The sequence below is a fragment of the Suricata suricatta genome, chromosome 11 (genome assembly GCF_006229205.1).
Source record: "Suricata suricatta isolate VVHF042 chromosome 11, meerkat_22Aug2017_6uvM2_HiC, whole genome shotgun sequence".
NCBI lineage: Eukaryota > Metazoa > Chordata > Mammalia > Carnivora > Herpestidae > Suricata > Suricata suricatta.
In genome coordinates, this window is record NC_043710.1 from 81,917,428 (window position 1) to 81,938,598 (window position 21,171).

Here is a 21,171-nt window from a genome sequence, read left to right on the forward strand (position 1 = left end):
GAAAATTCAAATAGAATGCATATTGGGCTTTAATATTCAACTCTGTCATCTTTATCAGCATTTGTTAAGATGAATACTCTCTAGAAGGCCATTTTAAAGGCAGGGAGCAAGGGTGGACAGAGACAAAATTTCAGGGTTTCCCAGTAGTAACATTATTTAAAAAAACATTTTATGTATAAAATAATAAAACTAGGTATAAATCCCTTAACCTTTATACACTTAAATGACTCTAAAATCCAAAGTTATAAATCATACACATAGATAACCACAGAAATTAACAACATTAATTTAATGGAGCAGCTGAAAGTTTATTAGAATTAATTTCCAAGTTGCAATGTGAATATAGTCTTGATTGCTGCTACAGCATCACTTTTAAATTTAGTTTGTGCCATATGACAACAGAGTTATCTCTCCTCATGGCTTCATTCCAACTTTTGAGAACCTTTGTTACCATAGTGGACCCTGGCATTGTTCAGCTTTCCTTGGCAGAAGTGCACTGCTGAACCTTAAATCCATCTCTGTATTTTCTCATTAACCTGAAACAACAGAAGACATACTCTTTGATGCCATTGTAATAATAGACACAAATCTGAACATTTAAATATAAGTGTAGTCATAAAACATCCAGAATATGCATATGTTTTTCCAGAATATGTTACAAATGAAAACACTAAATTAAAAAAATATGTAAGTAAAAATCCCATGGATGTTGTGTGTGTGTGTATGTGTGTGTGTGTACATAACTTACAGAGTCACACACAAAATATCTTCAAGGATATCTACTTCACCTTATGTATGTTCTGTGTGTGTGTGTGCGTGTGTGTGTGCGCTTTATTGAGATATGACTGACACATAACATTTTTAGGTTTGAAGTGTACTACATGTTGATTTGATGAATTTATGTACTGCAAATGACTACCACCCAGCAAAAGCTAACACCACCATCACGTCACATGATTAACTTGTCTTATTTGTGGTGAGAAGATTTAAGATCTACTCTCATTACAACATCTCATTATTTATCATCTTTGTGGGCTTTTTCTAACTTTTTCCTTTTTTTAATGTTTATTTATTTTTGTGTGTGAAAGAGAGAGAAAGAGAGAGAGAGAGAGAGAGGCAGAGAAAGAGGAAGACACAGAACGTGAAGCAGGCCCCAGGCTTTGAGCTGTCAGCACAGAGCTGGATGCTGGGCTTGAACTCAAGAACCTCAAGATCATGACCTGAGCTCAAGTCAGATGCTCAACCAACTGAATCACCCTGGTGCCCCTATAATCTTGCTGGTTTTTTTTTTTTATATCAGTTTGAAAAACATTTTCTTACACCTTTTGATCATTATAAACATATACTGATCACCTATACTAGATGCCAGATTCACTGTGGGAGGTTCTGTTCTTATAAAATGAGGATCACAGGCATGGTTCTTATCCATGTGGTATTTCCAGCACCCCAAAACAAGTGCATAAATCATTAAATCCACCATTGTACATTCTATGAAGAAGTCTAGAATCTTCTCTATGAACATTGTATTACAAAGAAGTTTAAAATGATGAGTCTATGTTAGAAGTTATTCACTCTATTCACTACTGTTTAGTCATTAAAGTAGAGAGGCATGCAATGTATTTTAGGTTTTTATTCCAATAACAAGTGGGGAAATATAAAGGCATTATCTGGCATTTCAGTTTCTCAAAATGTCAGTTTTTAATTTTTTGAACACTAACATCTACAGTTACCCATACAAGTGAGGCACTGTTTGTGAGGCTGGTTCAAAATATTTGTTCCCATTAATTAATTAGTTATTAATTAAACACTCATTCTCTAGTCATTCATGCTCCTACAACTATCTGTGTATGTAATTGAGATGTAACTTTTATTTTTAAGTATACCTGATTTTCACGTGTGCACAGTACTGCATTCAGATTCAAGGTTGTAAAAATTTCAGCATCTAGTATGCAGGCCCCAGAGGACATTTACTGACCCCCTCTGTATCAAATATGCTCCCAGTCCTCCTGGCACTCACCATTCCTTAAGCTGCTTTGCATTCACCACTTGCCATCCTCTGAAACTAACATGCTTATTTACTTACGTGCTTTCTTCGTCTCACTGGACATAGCCTCAAGGACCATGACCTTTGCCTGTTTGCCAGCCAGCATTCTCAGCTCCTGGAACATTGTCTAGTGTACCTTAGATATTGATTAAATATTTGTTATGTGAATCATGGTGAGTTTTTATTTTGTATTTTCAGAGGCAAAGTATAAAAACAAAAGCAGACTCAAAGAACAAATACAAAAACCTTAAAGCTGGCTAATTTCACTTTTCAGGAAGATGTTATTTTGATTGAATCCCAACTTGTCTCTTGTCTGTTTTCTCTTATAAAATTATTTTAATGTTTATTTTTGAGACACAGAGAGACAAACTGTGAACAAGGCAGGGGCAGAGAGAGAGGGAGACACAGAATCTGAAACAGGCTTCAGGCTCTGAGCACAGAACCCGATGTGGGGCTTGAATCCATGAACCGTGAGGTCATGACCTGAGCTGAAGTTGGACGCTTAACTGACTGAGCCACCAAGGTGCCCCATCTTGTCTGTTTTCTTAAAGGTGGTGGTTGTCAAAAAAGACTCCCCAGTCTAGCAGCATGGGCCTCAACTGGGAACTTAAAAATGCAAATTCTCAGCTGCACTTCAACCCATTGAATCAGAAGCACTTGGGAGTTGGGCTCAGCAATCTGAGCTTTAAAGGGCTCTTAGGGTGAATCTGATACACAGTAAAGTTTGAGAAACACTGCTTGAAAGCATGGATTTCCTCTTAAAAACACTTCTTCCTTAAAAAAACAAAACAAAATGACCCTGCATCTTAACCTCATGTCCCATACTTAGTCGAATTGGAAATGACAACTTTGCCTGCAAGATTCCTTTCTTCCAAGAGCTTTTGGCATTTCTTTGCCCTTTCTGAGTATTTCTACTCTTCACAAATAGCTAGAGGTGATTTAAAAATGTACAAAAGTTATTTTCAAATATCGTTCCTGTTCTCCTAAGCTATTTTATCTCTTATGAGAAAATTAAATGCTAAAATTAAAAACGGAATACTTTAAATTTGTGGGAAACCGGATAATGTCAACCAACTCCTCCTGGTCTTATTATTCTGGTTCTTGAGCCACAAGAACTTTCTTTTTGAGGAGAAGCCAACAGCCCTTAAATGCAGGAATTCTGCACCAGGCTGGAAAGGTATAAATTTCCTATTCTGGTTGTATCAGCTATTCGGAGTCCTGAACCCCTCTGCATCTCAGTTTCGTGATCTATAAAGTATGATAATATTAGACCATGTCAAAGGGTAGTTATGAGGCTAAGATGATTTAATATATAGAAAGTTCTTAAACTGCACTAGGCACCAATAAGCACTATGTAATTTTAGATGTAACTATTGAGTTGCAATGAATTCTATCTTATCAAGAATGACTAGATAGGATTTGCTTAAGGGTAAGAATTTTAGAGATCTAAAAGAGTTTTCAAGAAATTAGAAAGTTATCATTCATGTTTCTTGTTTTTCATCTTGGACGCCCTTATTTAACATAAAAAATTCTCCTCCATGTGATTCCTGTTAATGAGAGTCCAACACAGTCATTAACAGCAGGGAAGGATCCAGATTTGGAAGAACACTTAAGCATTTTTTAAAAAGTTATTCTCTGAACTCTTCCTTCTGCTCCCTGTTATGTTTCCTTCTTTTCCTTCAACCAACATCATCATTCCCATAAGTGTCTTTATCATTCTTTAGGTCCTAGGACTGTACAGACTCAGTGAATAGGCTCTGCCCCATTTGGAGAGATAGATTTATCCAGTTACTCCACCTTATTTGCCCCTTCCCATCCCTACTAATGAGGCCCAGGTTTGACAGCAGGTAAGTTGGGCTGTGGACATCTGCCTGGGGTATATGTACCTAAGGAGTGCACAAAGCTTTCCAAAGGCTGTGTGGCAGGGCACTGAGAGTATGTTTTGTCCCTGGAGGATGGATTTGGACTGACCTGTTTCAAAGTCCCTGCAAGACCCCTGGTAATTTGTACTGATTCCATGCACTTAAGAGGATACATTCAGGATCTCAGATTTCCTAAATCAAACTGCCTAAGAAAAATGACTGAAACTGAATTGTAATTCTACTGGTCCTTTCTGAGTGTTCCCCTTTTATAAATTGTCCAGGAAAGAATTTACCTTTATTTGTAACCAGCATCCAACTACTACCAAAAAAAGAAAGGTCCTTTTGGAGAACCCACCAAAGTAAATAGTTGTGATGAAAGCAAAGGGCAAAGGTTTCATGGTAAAGCAGGTACCTTGTCTATCTCAGAATTAGAGAAAGACATTTTCTGGTAGAGAGCAATGTGATTTGGCATATTAAAACAAACAGCATTTAATTTTACCCACCTTTCTGTCTGTATTGGATTAAAGAAGGTCCTTCTAAGTAAAAGAGAAAGATATCTTTAATAGTCATTTGAGAAGGCCTGGTAAAATGTTAACACTATACTGTCCAGATATTATGAAATTAAACGAATTTAATACTGAGCTACAAAGCCCTTTGTAAGTCAGGTATTTTTCAATCATTGCTTTAAAAAAAACTGAAGGAGGAACTAATTGAACTGTCAGCTGTGAGATCATTAAAATAATTTTGAAGCTATATTTCTGTGGGGTTTTTGGCACATATCTTGGAAGGGGTTCACAAAATTGATTGACACTGCTATACAAGATTTTCCCTTGCTTATGTGAACTAGGTTTCTCTCAAACAAAAATAGAAACTGAATCAGTCCTGAGCTCTATCTTATTCTAGCAGTAAGGGTATTTATTCAAGATATAATTTTATTTTAATTTTCAGTTTATTTATTTAGAGAGAGCATGTGAGCAGGGGAGAGGCAGAGAAAGAGATGGAGAGAGAGAATCCCAAGCAGGTTCCAGGCTTACAGCATGGAGCCTAATGCAGGGCTCAAGCTCATTAACCATGAAATCATGACCTGAGTTGAAATCAAGAGTCAGATTTTTAACATACTGAGCCACCCATGTGCCCCTCAAAGTAATTAAAAAAACTCATCTACCCCATTAAATACTATATTTCCAGTAAAAGTTTACTTTTTATGTTTAAGTATTACTTAATAACACAAAAATATTTTACATTGCTTTATCAATATTGTCTTTGTAATAATTCACTCTAATAGGAAATAGCATTACTCAGAGCTTTATGATTATAGAACATAAAAGAGATTTCAATTTCCATCTTTCTCTGTATATTTGCAAATAAATAGGGTAGCTGATCAATAAAATGTTTTTAAGTGTGAAAGATTGCATCAAGACAAAATCCTGAAGAAGACATATTAGAAACATAAGTTCAAGTTTTAAAAAGGAACAATGCACATTTTATGACTAATAAAGAACCTGTTCATGAATTTTGAAACTGGAAAATCAAGTCAGTATTGCATTTAAGTTTTATTGAATATATACGTATGTGTATGTATATATATATATATATATATATATATACACACACACATATGTATACATATATAATATATTAAGGAATGTTATGACATTTTAATTTATAATAGTGAATATTCTCCACAGGTAAGCAGTACATCCTTTTAACTTAAATTTTAAAATTTTTATAAACTTAGGGACAGCTCGGTGGCTCAGTTGGTTGAGTTTCCAACTTCTACTAGGTCATGATCTCACAGTTCATGAGTTCAAGCCCCACATCATGCTTGCTGCCGTCTGAGCTGAACCCATTTCAGACCCTCTGTCCCTCTTTCTCTGTCCCTCTCTGACTTGTGCCCTCTCAAAAAAATTAAAAAAATATATATATCAACTTACAATGTTCAAGAGGTTACATAATTGACCAAAATAAAAGCAAGAATATTTGTTTGCACTCCGTTACCTGGATTTTTGTGGTTTTGGGGACTAAAAAGTGACTTCCTTTACTTCTTCCCATTTACCATTCACTTCCAGGCTTGCCAGTTCCTGGTACTGAATAATTAGAACTTCATTGTTAGGAGTTAATTCAAATAGAGATTTGGTGTTTATGAAAATACATTTGTTACGAAGAAAGCTTGCACAGGAACCCTTATCACCCAGTTGCAACTGAGTGTGAATGAATGTGTTTATTTCACCCCCCTGCTAAGAAATGCTTTTGAAAGGGTAGAAAGGTCCATTGGGGACCTTTTAGTTTGCATAAGGGAAATGGAAAGTTTCTGTAGCAGAAGAAAACTGCAGAGAGTGAAGCTAGGGTCCCAGGATATGAAGGAAACAGCATAACTTAATTTTTTTAAAATCACTATGACACACCTGTGAGGGTGGCAAAGAGTCACTCAATGATAATTAAATTATTACAATCTAATGGCAAATGCAGTTGAGCCTCCAAAACTCATCTTGCTGATCTTAGACTTACTTAGAAATAATTACAAAAATAGGGGCACCTGGGTAGCTCTGCCAATTGAGCATTTGACTCTTCATTTCGGCTCAGGTCATGATCCCAGGATCTTGGGATCAAGCCCCATATCAGGCTTCATCCTGAGCATGGAGCCTACTTGAGATTCTCTCTTCCTTTCTCTCTTCCTCTCTCCCCCACTTGTGCTCTCTCTTTCTCTCTCTCTCCCTCTCTTTCTCTCAAAAAAGAAGAAAAATTACAAAAATAGATCTATAATACCGGTGTTCAGGGATACCTGTGGCCAAGTCCCAAAGAAAACAAAAAGCACTTCATAGTAATATTAGAGTATGATTCTATTTCAGATAAAGAAATCAACACAGTATTTATGTGAATTTATGTATGTAAAGAATGAGATGTGGAAGGAGAGGTAACAAGAGTGTTACAAAATTAAGGACCTCATTCGTTTACATTTAAACATGCTTATATTATTTTTGTAATTTGAAAAACAGCAAATAAGAAAATTTAGAAGAGAACATTTTCTTCCTGCCTGTGAAAGCATCTAATTATCACTGCACCCCTAACTCGAAGGTGTCAGAACCTGCTGAATGACAGGTGGACCTGTAGATACAAAGACTTCTGTGATTGGAAGCTAGTATTATTTTGATGTGTCCTACCAACCAAGGAGAGTACTTTGCTAGACTGAGCATTTTCCCCTTTCAACAGAAGCTGCCATTTTAGTGCTCTAGTATTATTCTTCTCCCATAGCCATTCAAGCTGTGTCTGGCTGGTCATGTTGCTAAGGGAAAACAGCATGTCCAAAAGTGCATGCTCTACCCTCCATTGCCAGTGTCTTTGGTGTTCTTCTCATTTCCTGAGGCTTATCAGAAGGATCTCTACTTTTCAGTCAAAATGGGATCAGATTTGGTGAGATGCTGCAGTGTTTTTTCTGTCTTTTCATCTGGAGGTGCTGGATTCATGTTCCTTGTGCCCAGAAGGCATGCCTTGGATCTGTTTGCTAGGACATCTTACAGGAACAGTGCAGCTACAATTGGACCTCCTTATTTGGCCAGAGACTGCAATTCAGGTTCAGACTAGAGGGATGAGTGGCTGGTGGGCATACCTAAGGCCCTCGAACCACACCCTTCTTTGCAAGCCCACATTTACAAGGGGTTCTCTTCTATTTTCTTTCAATAGATTGTAAAATCCTGGGGCACATATGCAAATTTTCTTTCTGACCTGCAAGCATTATCTATTTCTTCATTAAACCTGATACCCTGCAAGTCATACATAGCAAAAAACAAATTCCACATTCATTCATACCTTCCAATTGTTAGGAAGAGTATGTGCAAGGTATAAGAGGTAGAGATTAGCTTTTATTTTTTGAGATTAGCTTTTTGCCATGATGATAACCGAGGTGACATCAGCCACCCTGTTCTGGGGGGGGGCAGGGGAGCAGTAGGAGGGAAGAGGAACTCAGACCACTTTCATCTTCCCTCTGCTGACATCTTAAGCAGCCATAACTTCCTCAAATATTTTTGGCTTTCTAAGGTGAATTTTATCAATCCACGTTATAAATTGTAGTTTGAGGGCATTGGGTAGCTTAGGGGTACAAGGAGATTATCAATATCAGGGAGGGCTGGTGGTAAATATGTTCAATTTTTGCCTAACAACAAGTTAGGTATTAGCTCTGTGGATTATCTGTGACCTGTTTGAAATACTGATCCATTTTCTTGCCCCTCTGCCCCTGGGCCATGTCTCCCACAAGGTGGTAAATGTGCTCAAGAAATATAAACTAATTTTCATATAAGCCTGGGGGGAAAATAAGATGGAAAGCAAATATACGGAAAGATCTTCACATAATATGCTCCTAAATCAAACTGAAACAAATTTGTATCATGGTATCTTCAGGATAATTCAGGCTGCTGTCACCCTATACTTTAGAAGTTTCATCAATAATTGATTGTTTCCTTTCAGTATGGGCCTGTGTTATTTTATTTACTCCTCAGAATACAACGACATTTATGATACAGTCTCTCAATGCTCTTTTTCCCTTCCCTACCTCCATTCCCTCCCCCTCTCCCCTCCCCTGTCCCAATGTCCTCCATCACCTTTCCTCCCCCTCCTCACTCACAGGTGTACCATAGATGATCGAGTCACCCGGGTGGCCTGGCTGAACCGCAGCACCATCCTCTACGCTGGGAATGACAAGTGGTCCATAGACCCCCGTGTGATCATCCTGGTCAACACACCAACCCAATACAGCATCATGATCCAGAATGTGGATGTGTATGACGAGGGCCCATACACCTGCTCAGTGCAGACAGACAACCACCCGAAAACTTCCCGAGTCCACCTCATAGTGCAAGGTGAGTTACAGCTGGATTCAGAGTTTGGTGGGCCTGTCAGTGATAGAAGGCAAGCATTATCTGTCTTTGCTTCTACTCATTATGAAGATATGAGAACCATTTTCCTCTGTGGAACCCAGAGATTGCTGGATTCCTTCTCATCTGCTGGATTCTTGACTAAGTAGTGAATATCTTCACAGTCTCTCAATTGTACCTATGGTCCTTTTGTTTTTGTTAATAAGTTGTTTGGCATGTGTTTGCTGAGCTTTAAGTTACTTAGAGCTTTGAAGTAGGGTAAGAAACAAAAAACAGAGGTGGTATTACTTTCTGTGCCTTTTAATTATCTTTCATAGGATTGTTTCATAATAAAAGGTTAACACTGATGTGATGTTAGAGGACTTGTGACTGGTTTTACATGGTCATTGTTGCATGTTCCAGAAGGAGTTCTGGGTGCTGCGCAAGTCCACCCCAGCATGGTGGCTTGGTCTGTGCATCCCTTTAGCCTCGCAGTGGAACATATATTAAGAGGGATACTAGTGAAAATGCTATTTCCAAGTCTATGCCAGAAATACATCTATGTAATTTTTTAAAAAGGGGATGTGGGGGCACCTGGGTGGCTCAGTCGGTTGAGCGTCTGACTTCGGCTCTGGCCATGCTCTCACGGTTCGTGGGTTTGAGCCCCACATCGAGCTCTGTGCTGACTGCTAGCTCAGAGCCTGGAGCTGGCTTTGGATTCTGTGTCTCTTTCTCTCTCTGCTTCTCCCCTGTTCATGCTCGGTCTCTCTCTGTCTTTCAAAAATAAATAAAATGTAAAAAAATTTTTTTAAAGGGGAGGTGTCCCCTAATATCTTCTCTCATTCTCTCTTTAAAATTCCATGTCAGCATGCCCAAACATATTGTGCCATAGTTTTTCATTCGAATTTCACATTGTTGGAACAAAACTAAGGCTAAGGAAATGTCAGAATCCCAGATATTAACTATTAAATATTAGGAATTAAAAACATATTAAAAAATAGCTATATGAGAATTTGGGAGCCATTTTAAAGCAAGATAGCAATACAAATTTACTTATTTTGAACTGCCTCCAACTAACATCACCCCCCACCCTGCCCCTGCTTTGTAAAGTAATTCTCAGGCATTGACTCATGGTAGCAATGAAGTGCTAAGGAGACTACTTGCTGTCCCCCAGTGACACAGCCTTCTTCCACCAAATGAGAGATGTGGGTGGACCTTTCTCACAGTCTCCTATACTGACCTCTTGGAGCTATATACTAAGCTCTCAGAGAGAGTCCCTGTCTGTAATTCAGCCTTTAATAAGTGCCTTTTATCGGTTCCCATCTGCAGTAGGTTCAACAAATTGTTTTCAGTTTGTGAAATGTGTGTTGCATCTCGGCTTAGCTAATATGGATGCCTTCACCCTCCTTTGCTAAAAAAAATATTACTTTACTCACTTCAGTTGGTTTAATGGAGAGTTTGAGTAGTGGTTAGTGTCTTTTCACACTTCATTCACTTGTATAAATCAGGGTGGCCATTCTTTCTTTTAGCTAAAACAGCTCTTTGCTAGCATAGCATCCAGTTCGCTGGTTCTTGGGACATTTGTAATGGCATGTGCTGGACCAGAGATCAGTCTGCTGCAGCTCTGTTTTTTAGCAGGCCCTGGGTGCTGCCATATGATTGAAGCCCAACCTCAGTTCAGTCTCCAAGCCCTTCTCTCATCCCTAAGTGCTTTCAGACGCCCACATTGGGCTGCCTACCACAGATGTCTGTACACTCTGCTGTTTCCATTCTCCATGCGTGTCCCACCCAGGGGTGTGACTTGGTGATGATCACTGCTTTGGAGCTACAAGATGGCCTGCCATCTGGAGATAAAGACAACTATCATGTCTGATACTTCTTCTCGGAGGATGGTGGAGGTGCTTGGTGAGATCAGTTATCTGAGATGAGCTGGAATGTCTGTTGAAAGTTTCTGGGGGTGCAGAAAACAAGGGAGTGTGAGTTTTCACTACCCCGCCTACCACCTGGGCTTAGTTCCAGAGGAGCTGAAATTCTCAGCATTGGAAGTGACGCCTCCATGGCACCTTCATGGCCTTGACAGCAAAGTTATCTTCAAATTCAGAAAATGCAGCACTGAAATAAAAAAGAACTGTCAGGCACAGTACAGAAACAGACTCAAACAGAACAAGGCTATCACTTTTCAGGAAGTAAGACAGATGGTGTAAGCATGTCAAAGTCAATACAGGCCATAAAGGGCTAGTGATGCAGAGCCTCAGAGATAATGCGCTTTATAAGGCCCTTGGAGCAATTCCTTGGGCTGGATATAGAAGCTAGTGGTGTCTCCTTGTGGACCTCAGAGGTTTGGGTCAGAAAGGATCTGAGAAGAGGCAAGAGCAGAGCCATGGAGTGACTTAAGTTTCAGAGGTCAGTTTCTCACTGTCTCCACGTTGCAGGCCAAATGACTCTTATAGCTCTGGGTGAATGAAGTGTGACATCCAATGCAAAAGATCAGGGCGGGTGGAGGTAGGAGGGGACATCTTTCCTTTGGAACATTAGCAGATGGGCCTTTACATTTACTGAGAGGTAAAAGGACGGCACTCAGGGAGCTGCATTCTCCTCTGTCTTGGTTAGCAATGGGTGACTTGTTCTTCCTTTGGAAACCAGTTGAATTTCTAGTGAGTGGAAGCAGAGACCCCACTGCTCAATTAGAAAGAAGTCCAAGAGTCCTCCTTCTTCCCAGCAGCTATCGGCTTTTGTCCAGTCTATAGATTAATTTTTCAGACTTAGTGTTAGTTCAGGTTAGATAAAGATAATGAAAGTTTCTTAATCCTCTTAAAGAAGATTTATCTGACTGAGTAGAAAGCTTTTGGAACACAATAAGGCATGTATAAAACTGAGGCCTAATCTTGCCTTTAATTTCAAACTGCTGATGGATATTGATTTTGCAATGAGAAAAACTGAAAAATTTCCGAGATGCAACTTGTCTATTGAGAGAGAGAGAGAGAGAGAGAGAGATGTTTATTTATCTTTTGTTCATTTGAGAATGCTAGAATCTCATCACCTCTGCCAACCAAGTGCCATTAGCAGAGGGAGAGCAGTCCCAGGGGGCCCTGGCTTTGCTGTTCCCTGCTGCCACAATGTGAGTAACTCAGAGAGACTCTGTCACTAACCTCAAAGCCTCTCTTTTACTGTTTTATAAGGTGGCCTTTGCCACATGTCTGAGAGAATTAATTTCCAAGTCCTCTTCAAGAGAAGCTGCACTCGTTAAAATACTATCAGTGATACCCACAACACGTCTTGACTGCTGAGGGAATAATTTTAAAATGCACCATGTGAGTATGTATGATAATGTGACCTAGACTGTATACTTAGGTATTAAGAAAATCCAGAGTAAGAGAGAGGTGTTGCTGTGGAGTCAGATGAGTCAGGTAGGAAAATCAAACTGGCAGCCCTGTTGGGGTTGCGGATGGAGTGAAGTGGAGAGAAGCAAGAGTATTGGGGAGGAAGTTCCTCCCATCACTCAGATGTGTGATGTGAATGGCTTGTACCTCTACCTGTGGAAATGGAGAAGATTCCTCCAGGAGATACTGTCCAAGGGAAATTGAGAGGATTAATCTTAATGCCTTAAAAGAGGAAGAATTAAAAGGATATTGCCTCCATTTTTGAGTTTGAGAAAATGTTGACAGCCTGGCTAATAATCATGGAATTAGGATCCTGGGCCACTAGGATAGGAAAGCATTAGTCTTGCTAAGTTTAGAGACAAAGAAAACTCAAACATTACACAGGTGCTGTAGAACTAAGGTGTAACTCAGCATCAGAAGAGGTATATCTGACATTCATTATGAACCTACTAACACAAGAGCAGGTAAGATTTCTGAATTAACTATTTCTGCAGAGCAGCAGGGACTATAATTTATTTATATCTGTCCCCAGTACATAGCACACTGTCTGAGGTATACTAGGCATTCAGCAAATGTTTATAAAATGAATGGAGGAACATATTGACACAGAGAATGAAATGGCATCTGAAGGCACTGATCATAAAACCCCTTCCAAGCAGATCGGGTGGGGAATGAGTCAGACACTGTCCAGATGACTTGGAATGGACAGTAATTGGGACCAGTTCCCTGGAGAGATGAGGGTCTTCAGTGTGACAAGCTAAGAAATATACCACAAATAACATGCATTTATTTAGCACTTTACAGCACCGGTCACAATCTTTGTCTCACTTGACCCTTACAACAAGCCCTGGGAGGCTGCAGTGCAGTGACTGTTCTCATTTTGCAAATTAGATAACTACAGCTCATGAAGGTTAAAAGAGCATCCAGGGTCCCTTGTGAGTAAGCAGCAGAGCTGGGTCTTGAACCATGGCCATATGACTCCTAGATCAATGTCTCTCCAGTATGCTCTGGCACCTCCACTGCCAGCCATGTCTGAGGTTATTTCTCTAATTTAGATCCGTGGGAATTTTTCAGTTATCCTTTCTTTCCCTGCTTTTCTTTTCCTGCTACTAATATTGTATTGTACCACCAGAATTTGAGGACAAAGCTCAAGAAGAAAATTAGCAGTGGGGATGGGATGCCACAGCTACAATAAACGGTGTAGAGATGCTGAGAGAGGCAAAGAAGATAATTAATTTACTAGTAGCTCTTCCCTCTAGGGGTACACATTTTAAATGTTACCTCTTTATCCTATGTAAGTACTGAAAACTCTGGCGTCTGTGAGAATCCAGTATCTAATTGTGATTCTAATTGTCATGAAGTCTTCAGCACTCTGAAATTCTGTGGATATCCAGTGTCGCCATGGTTATAGTCCTTGTCCAGGATAGATTGGCAGGAAGATCTGCTGGCTCGTTGCTCCCTGGATGTTGACGTTTTCTGTCTGCTCTCTTGGCTAGATCAGAAATTTGTTTACTACCAGGTATTTCTTTTCATGGAACAAACTCTTCTTGCTCAGCCGAATTTTATGCAAATTTCCAGAAATGCCGAATTATGTGAATTTCTCACATCTGAGACTCCACAACAACATCATGCAATTTTCTTGTCTGCAAAAGATTTTGAGTCTTTGAGACTGGAGTCACTTCAGGTGAGACTGGTTGATACCCGATGTTGCGAGAAGTCTGATTTGCCAACCAGTCCAGTCCGAGAGACTCTGCTGAGCATAAGCCAACTTGTGCATTGGGCACATGAAGCATAGACCTTAGCTCAGTTGATCCTCACACCAACCCTACAAAGTCTAAATCAGATCTACATTTTAAAAATAAGGATCCTGACACTCAGAGAGGTCAAAATTTTGCCCAAAGATGATGGTGCTACCAAATGCTTTACATTTCCTTCACTAGATTTGTCTCTGGAAAACAGCTATCAAAATAGAGTTAAAGCACATTACTTGTTAATCTTTGATTAATTCTTCACAAAAACCCTGGGAGACAAAACAGAAAATTACCGTATTCCAAGAAAATAAATTGAGATTCAGAGGTGAAGTCATTTGTCCAAGTTACCCTGACAAGTAAGTGGCAAAGCACCACTTAATAAAAAAAGCCACCTGATATGATTCTAGATCCAGTTCACACACCTGACTGCTAATTCCTAGGTAAATAAAAGGACAAGTAAATGTTACTATTTGTGAGAAAAATGCAGAAAGTTCTGAGGTACTGCTAAGAAGAGTAGATACCAAGGAGTATCTTGCTGGGGTGGAGTGGGCAAGGCTGAGGCTGAAGCCAGGAAGCAGATGTGGGGCAGGGCTCCGGTGGAGCGTGTCCAGTAGGCAGGAGATGCAGGCCTGCCCACAAGTCACAGTTTTGCCAAGGAGCAACCTATTTTCAGATTTTCCTTTGTAACTAACCTCTTTTTTTCAGCTATTTTCTCCTCTTCTCCTAAATATTACAATCATTTCAATTAACATGTGTAATTTCGGCCTAAGGAAAAGCAGGCAGTCAACCTGAAATAAATTTAATTTATTCACCCTCTATTTTAAATTATAATCACTCTTGTTCTTCACAGAGGCAGGGTGGAAAAGTGGAAAAGAACAAGACTGGGCATCAGAAAACTCACTCACCAGCCTGAGTGCTGCTTCTGACTTCCAGGCCTGTATTTTTAGGATTTTCTTTTCCTGGCTTCTTATCCTGGGGTGAAGAATAAAATGATTTTATTTTATTTAGGTACACATATGCATACCTTAATCTTATATATTATGCAAATTATATTTTGCATTTGAAAATAAGATTCTGAGAAAGGATCTACAAGCTGCAAATTCTATGTATATGTGCAAATAAAGAACACAGCCTAAAGAGTCCCTAGTACAAAATAAGTTAGAAGAACTTCTCTGCGATTCATTTCTCTGCTTTAAAACGGAAGGGTTGATGAGAATGTAAGGGAGTCCTTTCTAGTTATTATATTTTAGGATTTATTAATGTAATTTTCTGGAGGACTTCCCCAGCCTCTCCTCTTTCACCCACTGATGGGAAAGTCAGAAAGTTTTGCTCTTATCCCCTTTTTCATTCATATTTTCTTCAGACCTGCTAAGACTTGAGGTACCCTTACTCATACCATTTTTAGTGGTGACTCTGAGCCTTGCTCAACCACAGTGGCTGTGGCTCAGAGGTAGAAAAGAAAGACATTCTCCTTCCCTGTTCCACTCTAACATTTATAAAGTCTCTATAAGCCATATCCAATAGTGTGACATATGCTAACATTCTTTTCTTTAATGATTTTTTTTTATTTTGGGGTAGAGAGAGAGAAAAAGAATCCCAAGCAGGCTCCATAGTCAGTGCAGAGCCCAAAGTGAGGCTAGATTCTAAGAGCTGTGAGATTGTGACCTGAGCCAAAATCAAGAGTCAGATGCTTAACCGAGTAGGCCACGTAGGCACCCCTATGCTAACATTCTTCATTTAGGGACTGGATAAACTAAGAAGGCAACTACAACTTGGGATAGAAATGAAGTTCTTGCCCTCAAAATACTCCCAGCACACAATAGAGGAAGGTATCTCAAAAGCCATCTTTCACAAGAAGGGTATCCCCACTCAGGCTTTCTTCACACTTGACATGGTCTTCTTCTGCCTCAGGGTAGGAATGAAGCCCATGCTCCCATTCTCCATTCAAGGTTCTATCCCTTCCCTGAGTCTGTGTTACTTAACTGTTATCTGACTTTGTCAGCAGATAGCTGGAGCTGGACTGATGTTCACTCCACCCAGTCTCCCAGGTTGCTACACCTCTTGTGACATCACGTGTAGTTGGCGACAACACATTCCAAAAGACATTATATAACAAAGAACATATCTCCTTTTATCAAGTCTCCTGTTTTTGTGAGGAGAAATAGGGGACTTGTTGTGGCTCTGTTTAGAAGGTAAGATCATCACACACACACACACACACACGCACACGCACACACAGTCACTCATGGTCACACAAACATGTACACACAGTTTTCACAGACTTCATGGCTATTTCTTGGCCTGTGGAGTTCCATCCCACCCTCCATTAAATGTATAGGTTCAGCCAGGACACCTGGGTGGCTCTGTGAGTTAATCATCCTACTCTTGATTTTGGTTCAGGTTATGATCTCACAGTTCATGGGATTGAGCCTGATGTCAGGCTCTGTGCTGACACCACAGAGCCTGCTTGGGATTCTCTCTTTCCTTCTCTCTCTGCTCCTCCTCTGCTCATGTGTATGCATGCTCTCTCTCTCTCTCAATATAAATAGTTTAAAAAATATGTGTATTCAGCCTTCCTCTAGAAAAGGCTGGGGGTGGGGGTATATGCTCCATTTCTCCTGTAACACTTAAAATCTTTCAGTCCTAGGAATAGGAAGAGTTGGAGTTTCCAAGATGAATGAGACCCGAGCAAAATTCGACCTTTGATGAACACTTTGTCAGGGCTATAGATGGTATGGCCCTGTCTGCCAAGGGGGTAACATTTTCATTTGAAAGTTCTGGCTTTTAAAGTGTGTGGGCTTATACTAAGGCACAGGCACATGATCTAAGATGGTGCTGCCAGTTCTGGCATCTAGTGATATATACAGTAGCCAGAAAGAGAAGTGGCAGGGCCTGGAGCTATTATCTGCCTTATTTTCAATAGAATTAAAGAAATAGGGAATACCAAGATGGTAACTCTTGATTTTGGCTCAGGTTGTGATCTCACAGTCATGGTACTGAGCTCCAAGTTAGACTCCACACTGAGCATGAAGCCTGCTTGATTCTCTCTCTCTGCCCCTGCTCCTCTCCCCCACTCATGCTCTTTCTCAAAATAATAATAATAATAATAATAATAATAATAATAATAATAATAAACAAATTAAAGAAATGAGAGTCATAAAGTCTATTCTCAAAATCATCACTGATGTGGAAATGGAGGAGAAAATGAAATGCCTGTTATGTTCTAGTCAATTTGCATGGTGAGTTCAGCTCATTTCCTAAGAGGCTAGTCTGTCCATAGCTCAAGTAAATACAAGGATAACTTTCCTATTGTGGGCAAAGAAAGCAATCACACTTTAGAAGAAGATAAATTACTAAATGTTCATAAATTCTCCGAATAGATTAAAGTTCATTATGGCTCTCTTATAGTCAGGATCCTACATAAGATTTCAAATTTCACCACCCACAAGATTAGTCATAGCATAGTGTCAGAGTAATATGTAAATTCAGAATAGTGATATTTTCTTATATGTAGTATGTATAGACATATTTGGAGAGCCTGACTTGTATTCCAAAACATGGAGTTGAGTCCCTAGGTAACAGTGTCTCAGTATCTTAGACACCGTACCTTGGCAAAAATAACTATCCTTTCTACTTATCGTAGTTTGGCCTCTCATAAATATATCAAAAAACTTTTGATTATTTGCTCACTAATAATTCTCCTCCATAGGTATAGAAACTGAAGAGTAATAATAGTGAAGAAAAATAATCATGAGGAAAGCAGTCAAGGATTTGTTTTTTAATTATCATAAATCAAAACTATAATGCGTTGAGTACATAGTATGGCAGTCATTTTACAGACACAATCCAAATCTATTTTCCAGTTAAGCCCAGAAGATGGGAGGTATCTTCTGACTTTTCTGAATAAGGAAACAGTGTCAGAAAGGCTAAGGAGCTTGCCTTGAGTCACCAGCTGATAAATACAGAGCTGTGATTTCACCTGTGTCCGGTCTGTAGGGAGAGCCTGCACTGAACCTCCACATGGAACTTCCTCTGGATTCCATCCCTTTTATATAGGCAGGCCAGACTGCCATATATACAATACACATGCTCTCCTTGCCAGGTTATTTCTGGTTAAAGGATTTCAGTGTAATATCTCTGCACTTAGGGTCTCTCTTCCTTTTTCTATCCTTCTAGTTATCTTAGTAATTACAACATCCTTCTTGTAGTTAATATCAGGTTGATATCATCCTGCTAAATCAACGTTTCTGGTTCTAAATTGCTTCTATAACTCCAGCCTCTAATTTTTTATTTGTCTCTGAACTCTTCAAATTGGGCATCCATACGTGTCTTTGCATGTCCCATGTTGTACTTAACCTTCTTCACTCAAAATCCTGTTCTTCCTGTTCATATTCCTATTCATGGACACATCATTCTTGTACAAAACTTTTGCTTAACCTTTGACCCTTCTTTTTCTTTTTCTTCTCTGTCAAAGCAGATATGTCCAGTACAGTTATTCTCTTCCTGTCTGTTCCATCAAAGTGCAGAATATTACTCCACAATGGCTTTTTAGTCACATCCTAATTGCTACACAATCCTTAGTCTCTGTTACCTCCTAATTGAATTTAACACCATTGTCTAAATATTCCTGACAGACACATCTGATCATGTCACCTACCCCCTCCTCATAATTGTGATGACTCCCTATTAATGATAAAGTCAAACACTCTTAGATTGCTTTTCCAACTGCTAACCAATTCAAAGCCAAGCCTACTTTCCACTCTTGCTTTCTGTTACTCTGTTTGTGTGTCCTACACACAATGTAGACAAACTTGTCCTTGTAAAACTCTTACCTACAGTGCCCTGCCTTCTTTTCAATTTCTCACACCATCCATCTGTCTTGAATGTTCTTTTCTCTGGGATTCCAAATTCTTGAGACCCTTTCAAGCAGCACTGTCCCATAGACCTCTTGCCTGTCCAATAGCTGTTTCAGTGATGATGGGATTGTTCTATATTTGCACTGTCCAGCATGGTAGCCATTAGCCATATGTGACTCTTGAGGACTTGAGATAAGGCTAGTAGGACCATTGAACCAAATTTTTAAATTTAAGTATTATTTAATTATAATTTAATTTATTTTAAAATAGCCACACATGCTAGTGACTATAATATTGGACAGTACAGTTTTAGATTGGTTAAATGTCCAAAGCCAAAGACTTTCTTTGGATTTCTAATACCATTTTACCTACACTTTCTTAGGATAGCTAAACCTTTTTCTCTTATATTTTAACTATTGGTGGATTTCACTCTTTTCTGCCTCTAGATTATAATTTTCTTGAAGACAAGGGCCAAAGTTAGCTTCATACTTTTTTATGTGGGTGCAATTTAGAAATTGCAACTTGAATTGGCATGACCAGTTAACACATTTATATTAAATGTTTCTAATCCATAAAAATAACAGCAAAATATGCTATCTTGGAGATTATTGGAGACCATATCACAAAAAGCAGCATCATCTTGGATTTATTACCTTTGTCTCCTTGTGCTTAGGGTGGATTTCTGTCCACTGTAGGAAAATATTCCTATTGAATAGAGTTCTTAGTGAAACATTTTTTTAAATTTCAGAATTTAGAGCTCAAGGGGAAAGATCTGATACAACCAATTTTAGTGGCGTTGGAAATCACCTATAAATAAGATGCCTCAGAGGGCAGCCTGGGAAGACAGAGCTGAAAGTGCATGTACCCAGCTTGCTGCAGTGAACATAATGAGATGGGTGATGTCTTCTGATTGGCCAGCAAGCAGACATTAATGACCAGTTAGCAACTGTGTTCAGGTCAATTAATTTATATTTGTATTTTACAAACTAAAAGTTGCCCTGTTAGATTATTGATTCTTTGTCCCTGAATTCAATTTGTTTTTAATTGCACCATTGCTGGGCAAATCCCTCCCTCCTGGCAAGCTCACAATAAATCTGCCACCATCTCAACAATCAACAATAAATGTGTCTCTTCATGTCATTATTAATATGTCTCTTGGATTGGTTCATTACCACGGTTAACAGTTTATAAGAACTGAATGGCACACTGCCAGGAGGATTTCTTTTCCCAAGGGCTATTTTGTCGTGATAGGATTGATGTTCTCAGGGCTGCCAGTGCCTGAGGAAAGGGCCTAGGATTTAATTTAATATAGTGGGAATACATGCTACCTAATCCTCTTTTTATCATAAACAGCTTTAGAAGAAGATATTGTTCGAATAGATTTCACCTCTCTTACAGTTCTCCTCTTCACTTCCTATTCTTTTTTTTATCTTCTTAATTCCTTCTTACTTTCTGTTCAGATAGACTTTTCCCCCTCAAAAACAACATAACAGGTACCTGGGTGATATAAAATCCTAAAGTAAGGGTATCCTCCAGAAGCTGAAGTTTTATGATTGTATTATGATTAGTTGAAAGCAGAGAGGAGTTCCCTGTGTTTGATGTGTGAATGGTGATTAACAGACCTACAGAAATACTGCATACAAAATGTCACCCCAATTGAGGTCAGTGCTGAAAAACAAAGCTCTATCTTATTAATAGAGATAACCATCAATTATCATATTGGTATTGGCTTTAGGTAGTAGAATTTTCAGTGGGAAAGCACAGATTTTAAATGAATTTATAGGTTGATAGAAGAGATTCTCTGTGTCCCAGAAATGCCAAGAGAGAAATCTGGATGGAGCAGAGAGTGCTTTATAAAACTCCCGCAGTGGCCCAAGATCTAATAACAGTCCAGACGTTTGTCATTTCCAAGGCACAAGTTGCTCCAGGACAAGAAATGTAGTCTCCCTCAGACACAGGGTTAACAGTCAATTTTTGGTTCAGAATATAGATTTTATACTTAATTTACTACTAACAACACCCACACACATAACTTTAATCCTTTGCACAAAGTTCTCCAAAACAGATCACACTGAGCTTATTGAAAGAGAGGGATGTGGAGGATGGGGGTAGGGGGTAACACCTATTGTTTCACTGGATAGGAGTTTAAGCAGTCACAGAAGTAGAGGGCAGGGGGAGTGGGACTTGGGCCAGGAAGGTTTAGGAAAGAAGAAGGAGACAAGGGGAATAGATGAAAGAAGACCTGAGAGATGTCTAAGGAGGAGCACAGAGATACAAATAGAGGATGCCTTTGAAAGTGAAGGGAGCATGGCCAAGAGAAAGGGAAACAGTAGACGGAGGAACCTAGTCCCAGTGTACTGAGGATACTTCCCCTGATGGAGGTGAGGAAGCCATATATGAAGCTCAGCTGCCCTTGGCTCCTGAGGCTTTC

The 21,171-nt window shown here is 39.3% G+C and overlaps 1 protein-coding gene and 2 long non-coding RNA genes across 9 annotated transcripts in view; 2 read left to right on the forward strand and 1 right to left on the reverse strand.

Moving 5' to 3' along the window:
- Window positions 1-21,171, forward strand: part of OPCML (opioid binding protein/cell adhesion molecule like) — a 485,591-nt gene that overhangs the window by 253,639 nt on the left and 210,781 nt on the right. For all 5 annotated transcript variants that reach the window (XM_029957396.1, XM_029957398.1, XM_029957397.1 and 2 more), the window contains exon 2: window positions 8,527-8,759. In XM_029957396.1, coding sequence (XP_029813256.1) covers window positions 8,527-8,759 — 233 coding nt within the window. The remainder of the gene's footprint in view (window positions 1-8,526; window positions 8,760-21,171) is intronic.
- On the reverse strand, window positions 288-16,233 carry LOC115306834. 3 transcript variants are annotated; one of them, XR_003915450.1, is made up of 7 exons: window positions 16,167-16,233; window positions 15,868-16,027; window positions 14,790-14,856; window positions 13,415-13,776; window positions 10,190-10,865; window positions 4,410-4,442; window positions 288-536 (listed from the first exon to the last, which is right to left on the reverse strand). It is a non-coding gene; the product is annotated as an uncharacterized LOC115306834 (long non-coding RNA). The 3 variants fall into 3 exon arrangements; XR_003915451.1 differs by lacking the exon at window positions 13,415-13,776; XR_003915452.1 differs by lacking the exon at window positions 4,410-4,442.
- On the forward strand, window positions 16,003-19,887 carry LOC115306835. Its single transcript, XR_003915453.1, has 3 exons — window positions 16,003-16,076; window positions 16,526-16,616; window positions 19,489-19,887. It is a non-coding gene; the product is annotated as an uncharacterized LOC115306835 (long non-coding RNA).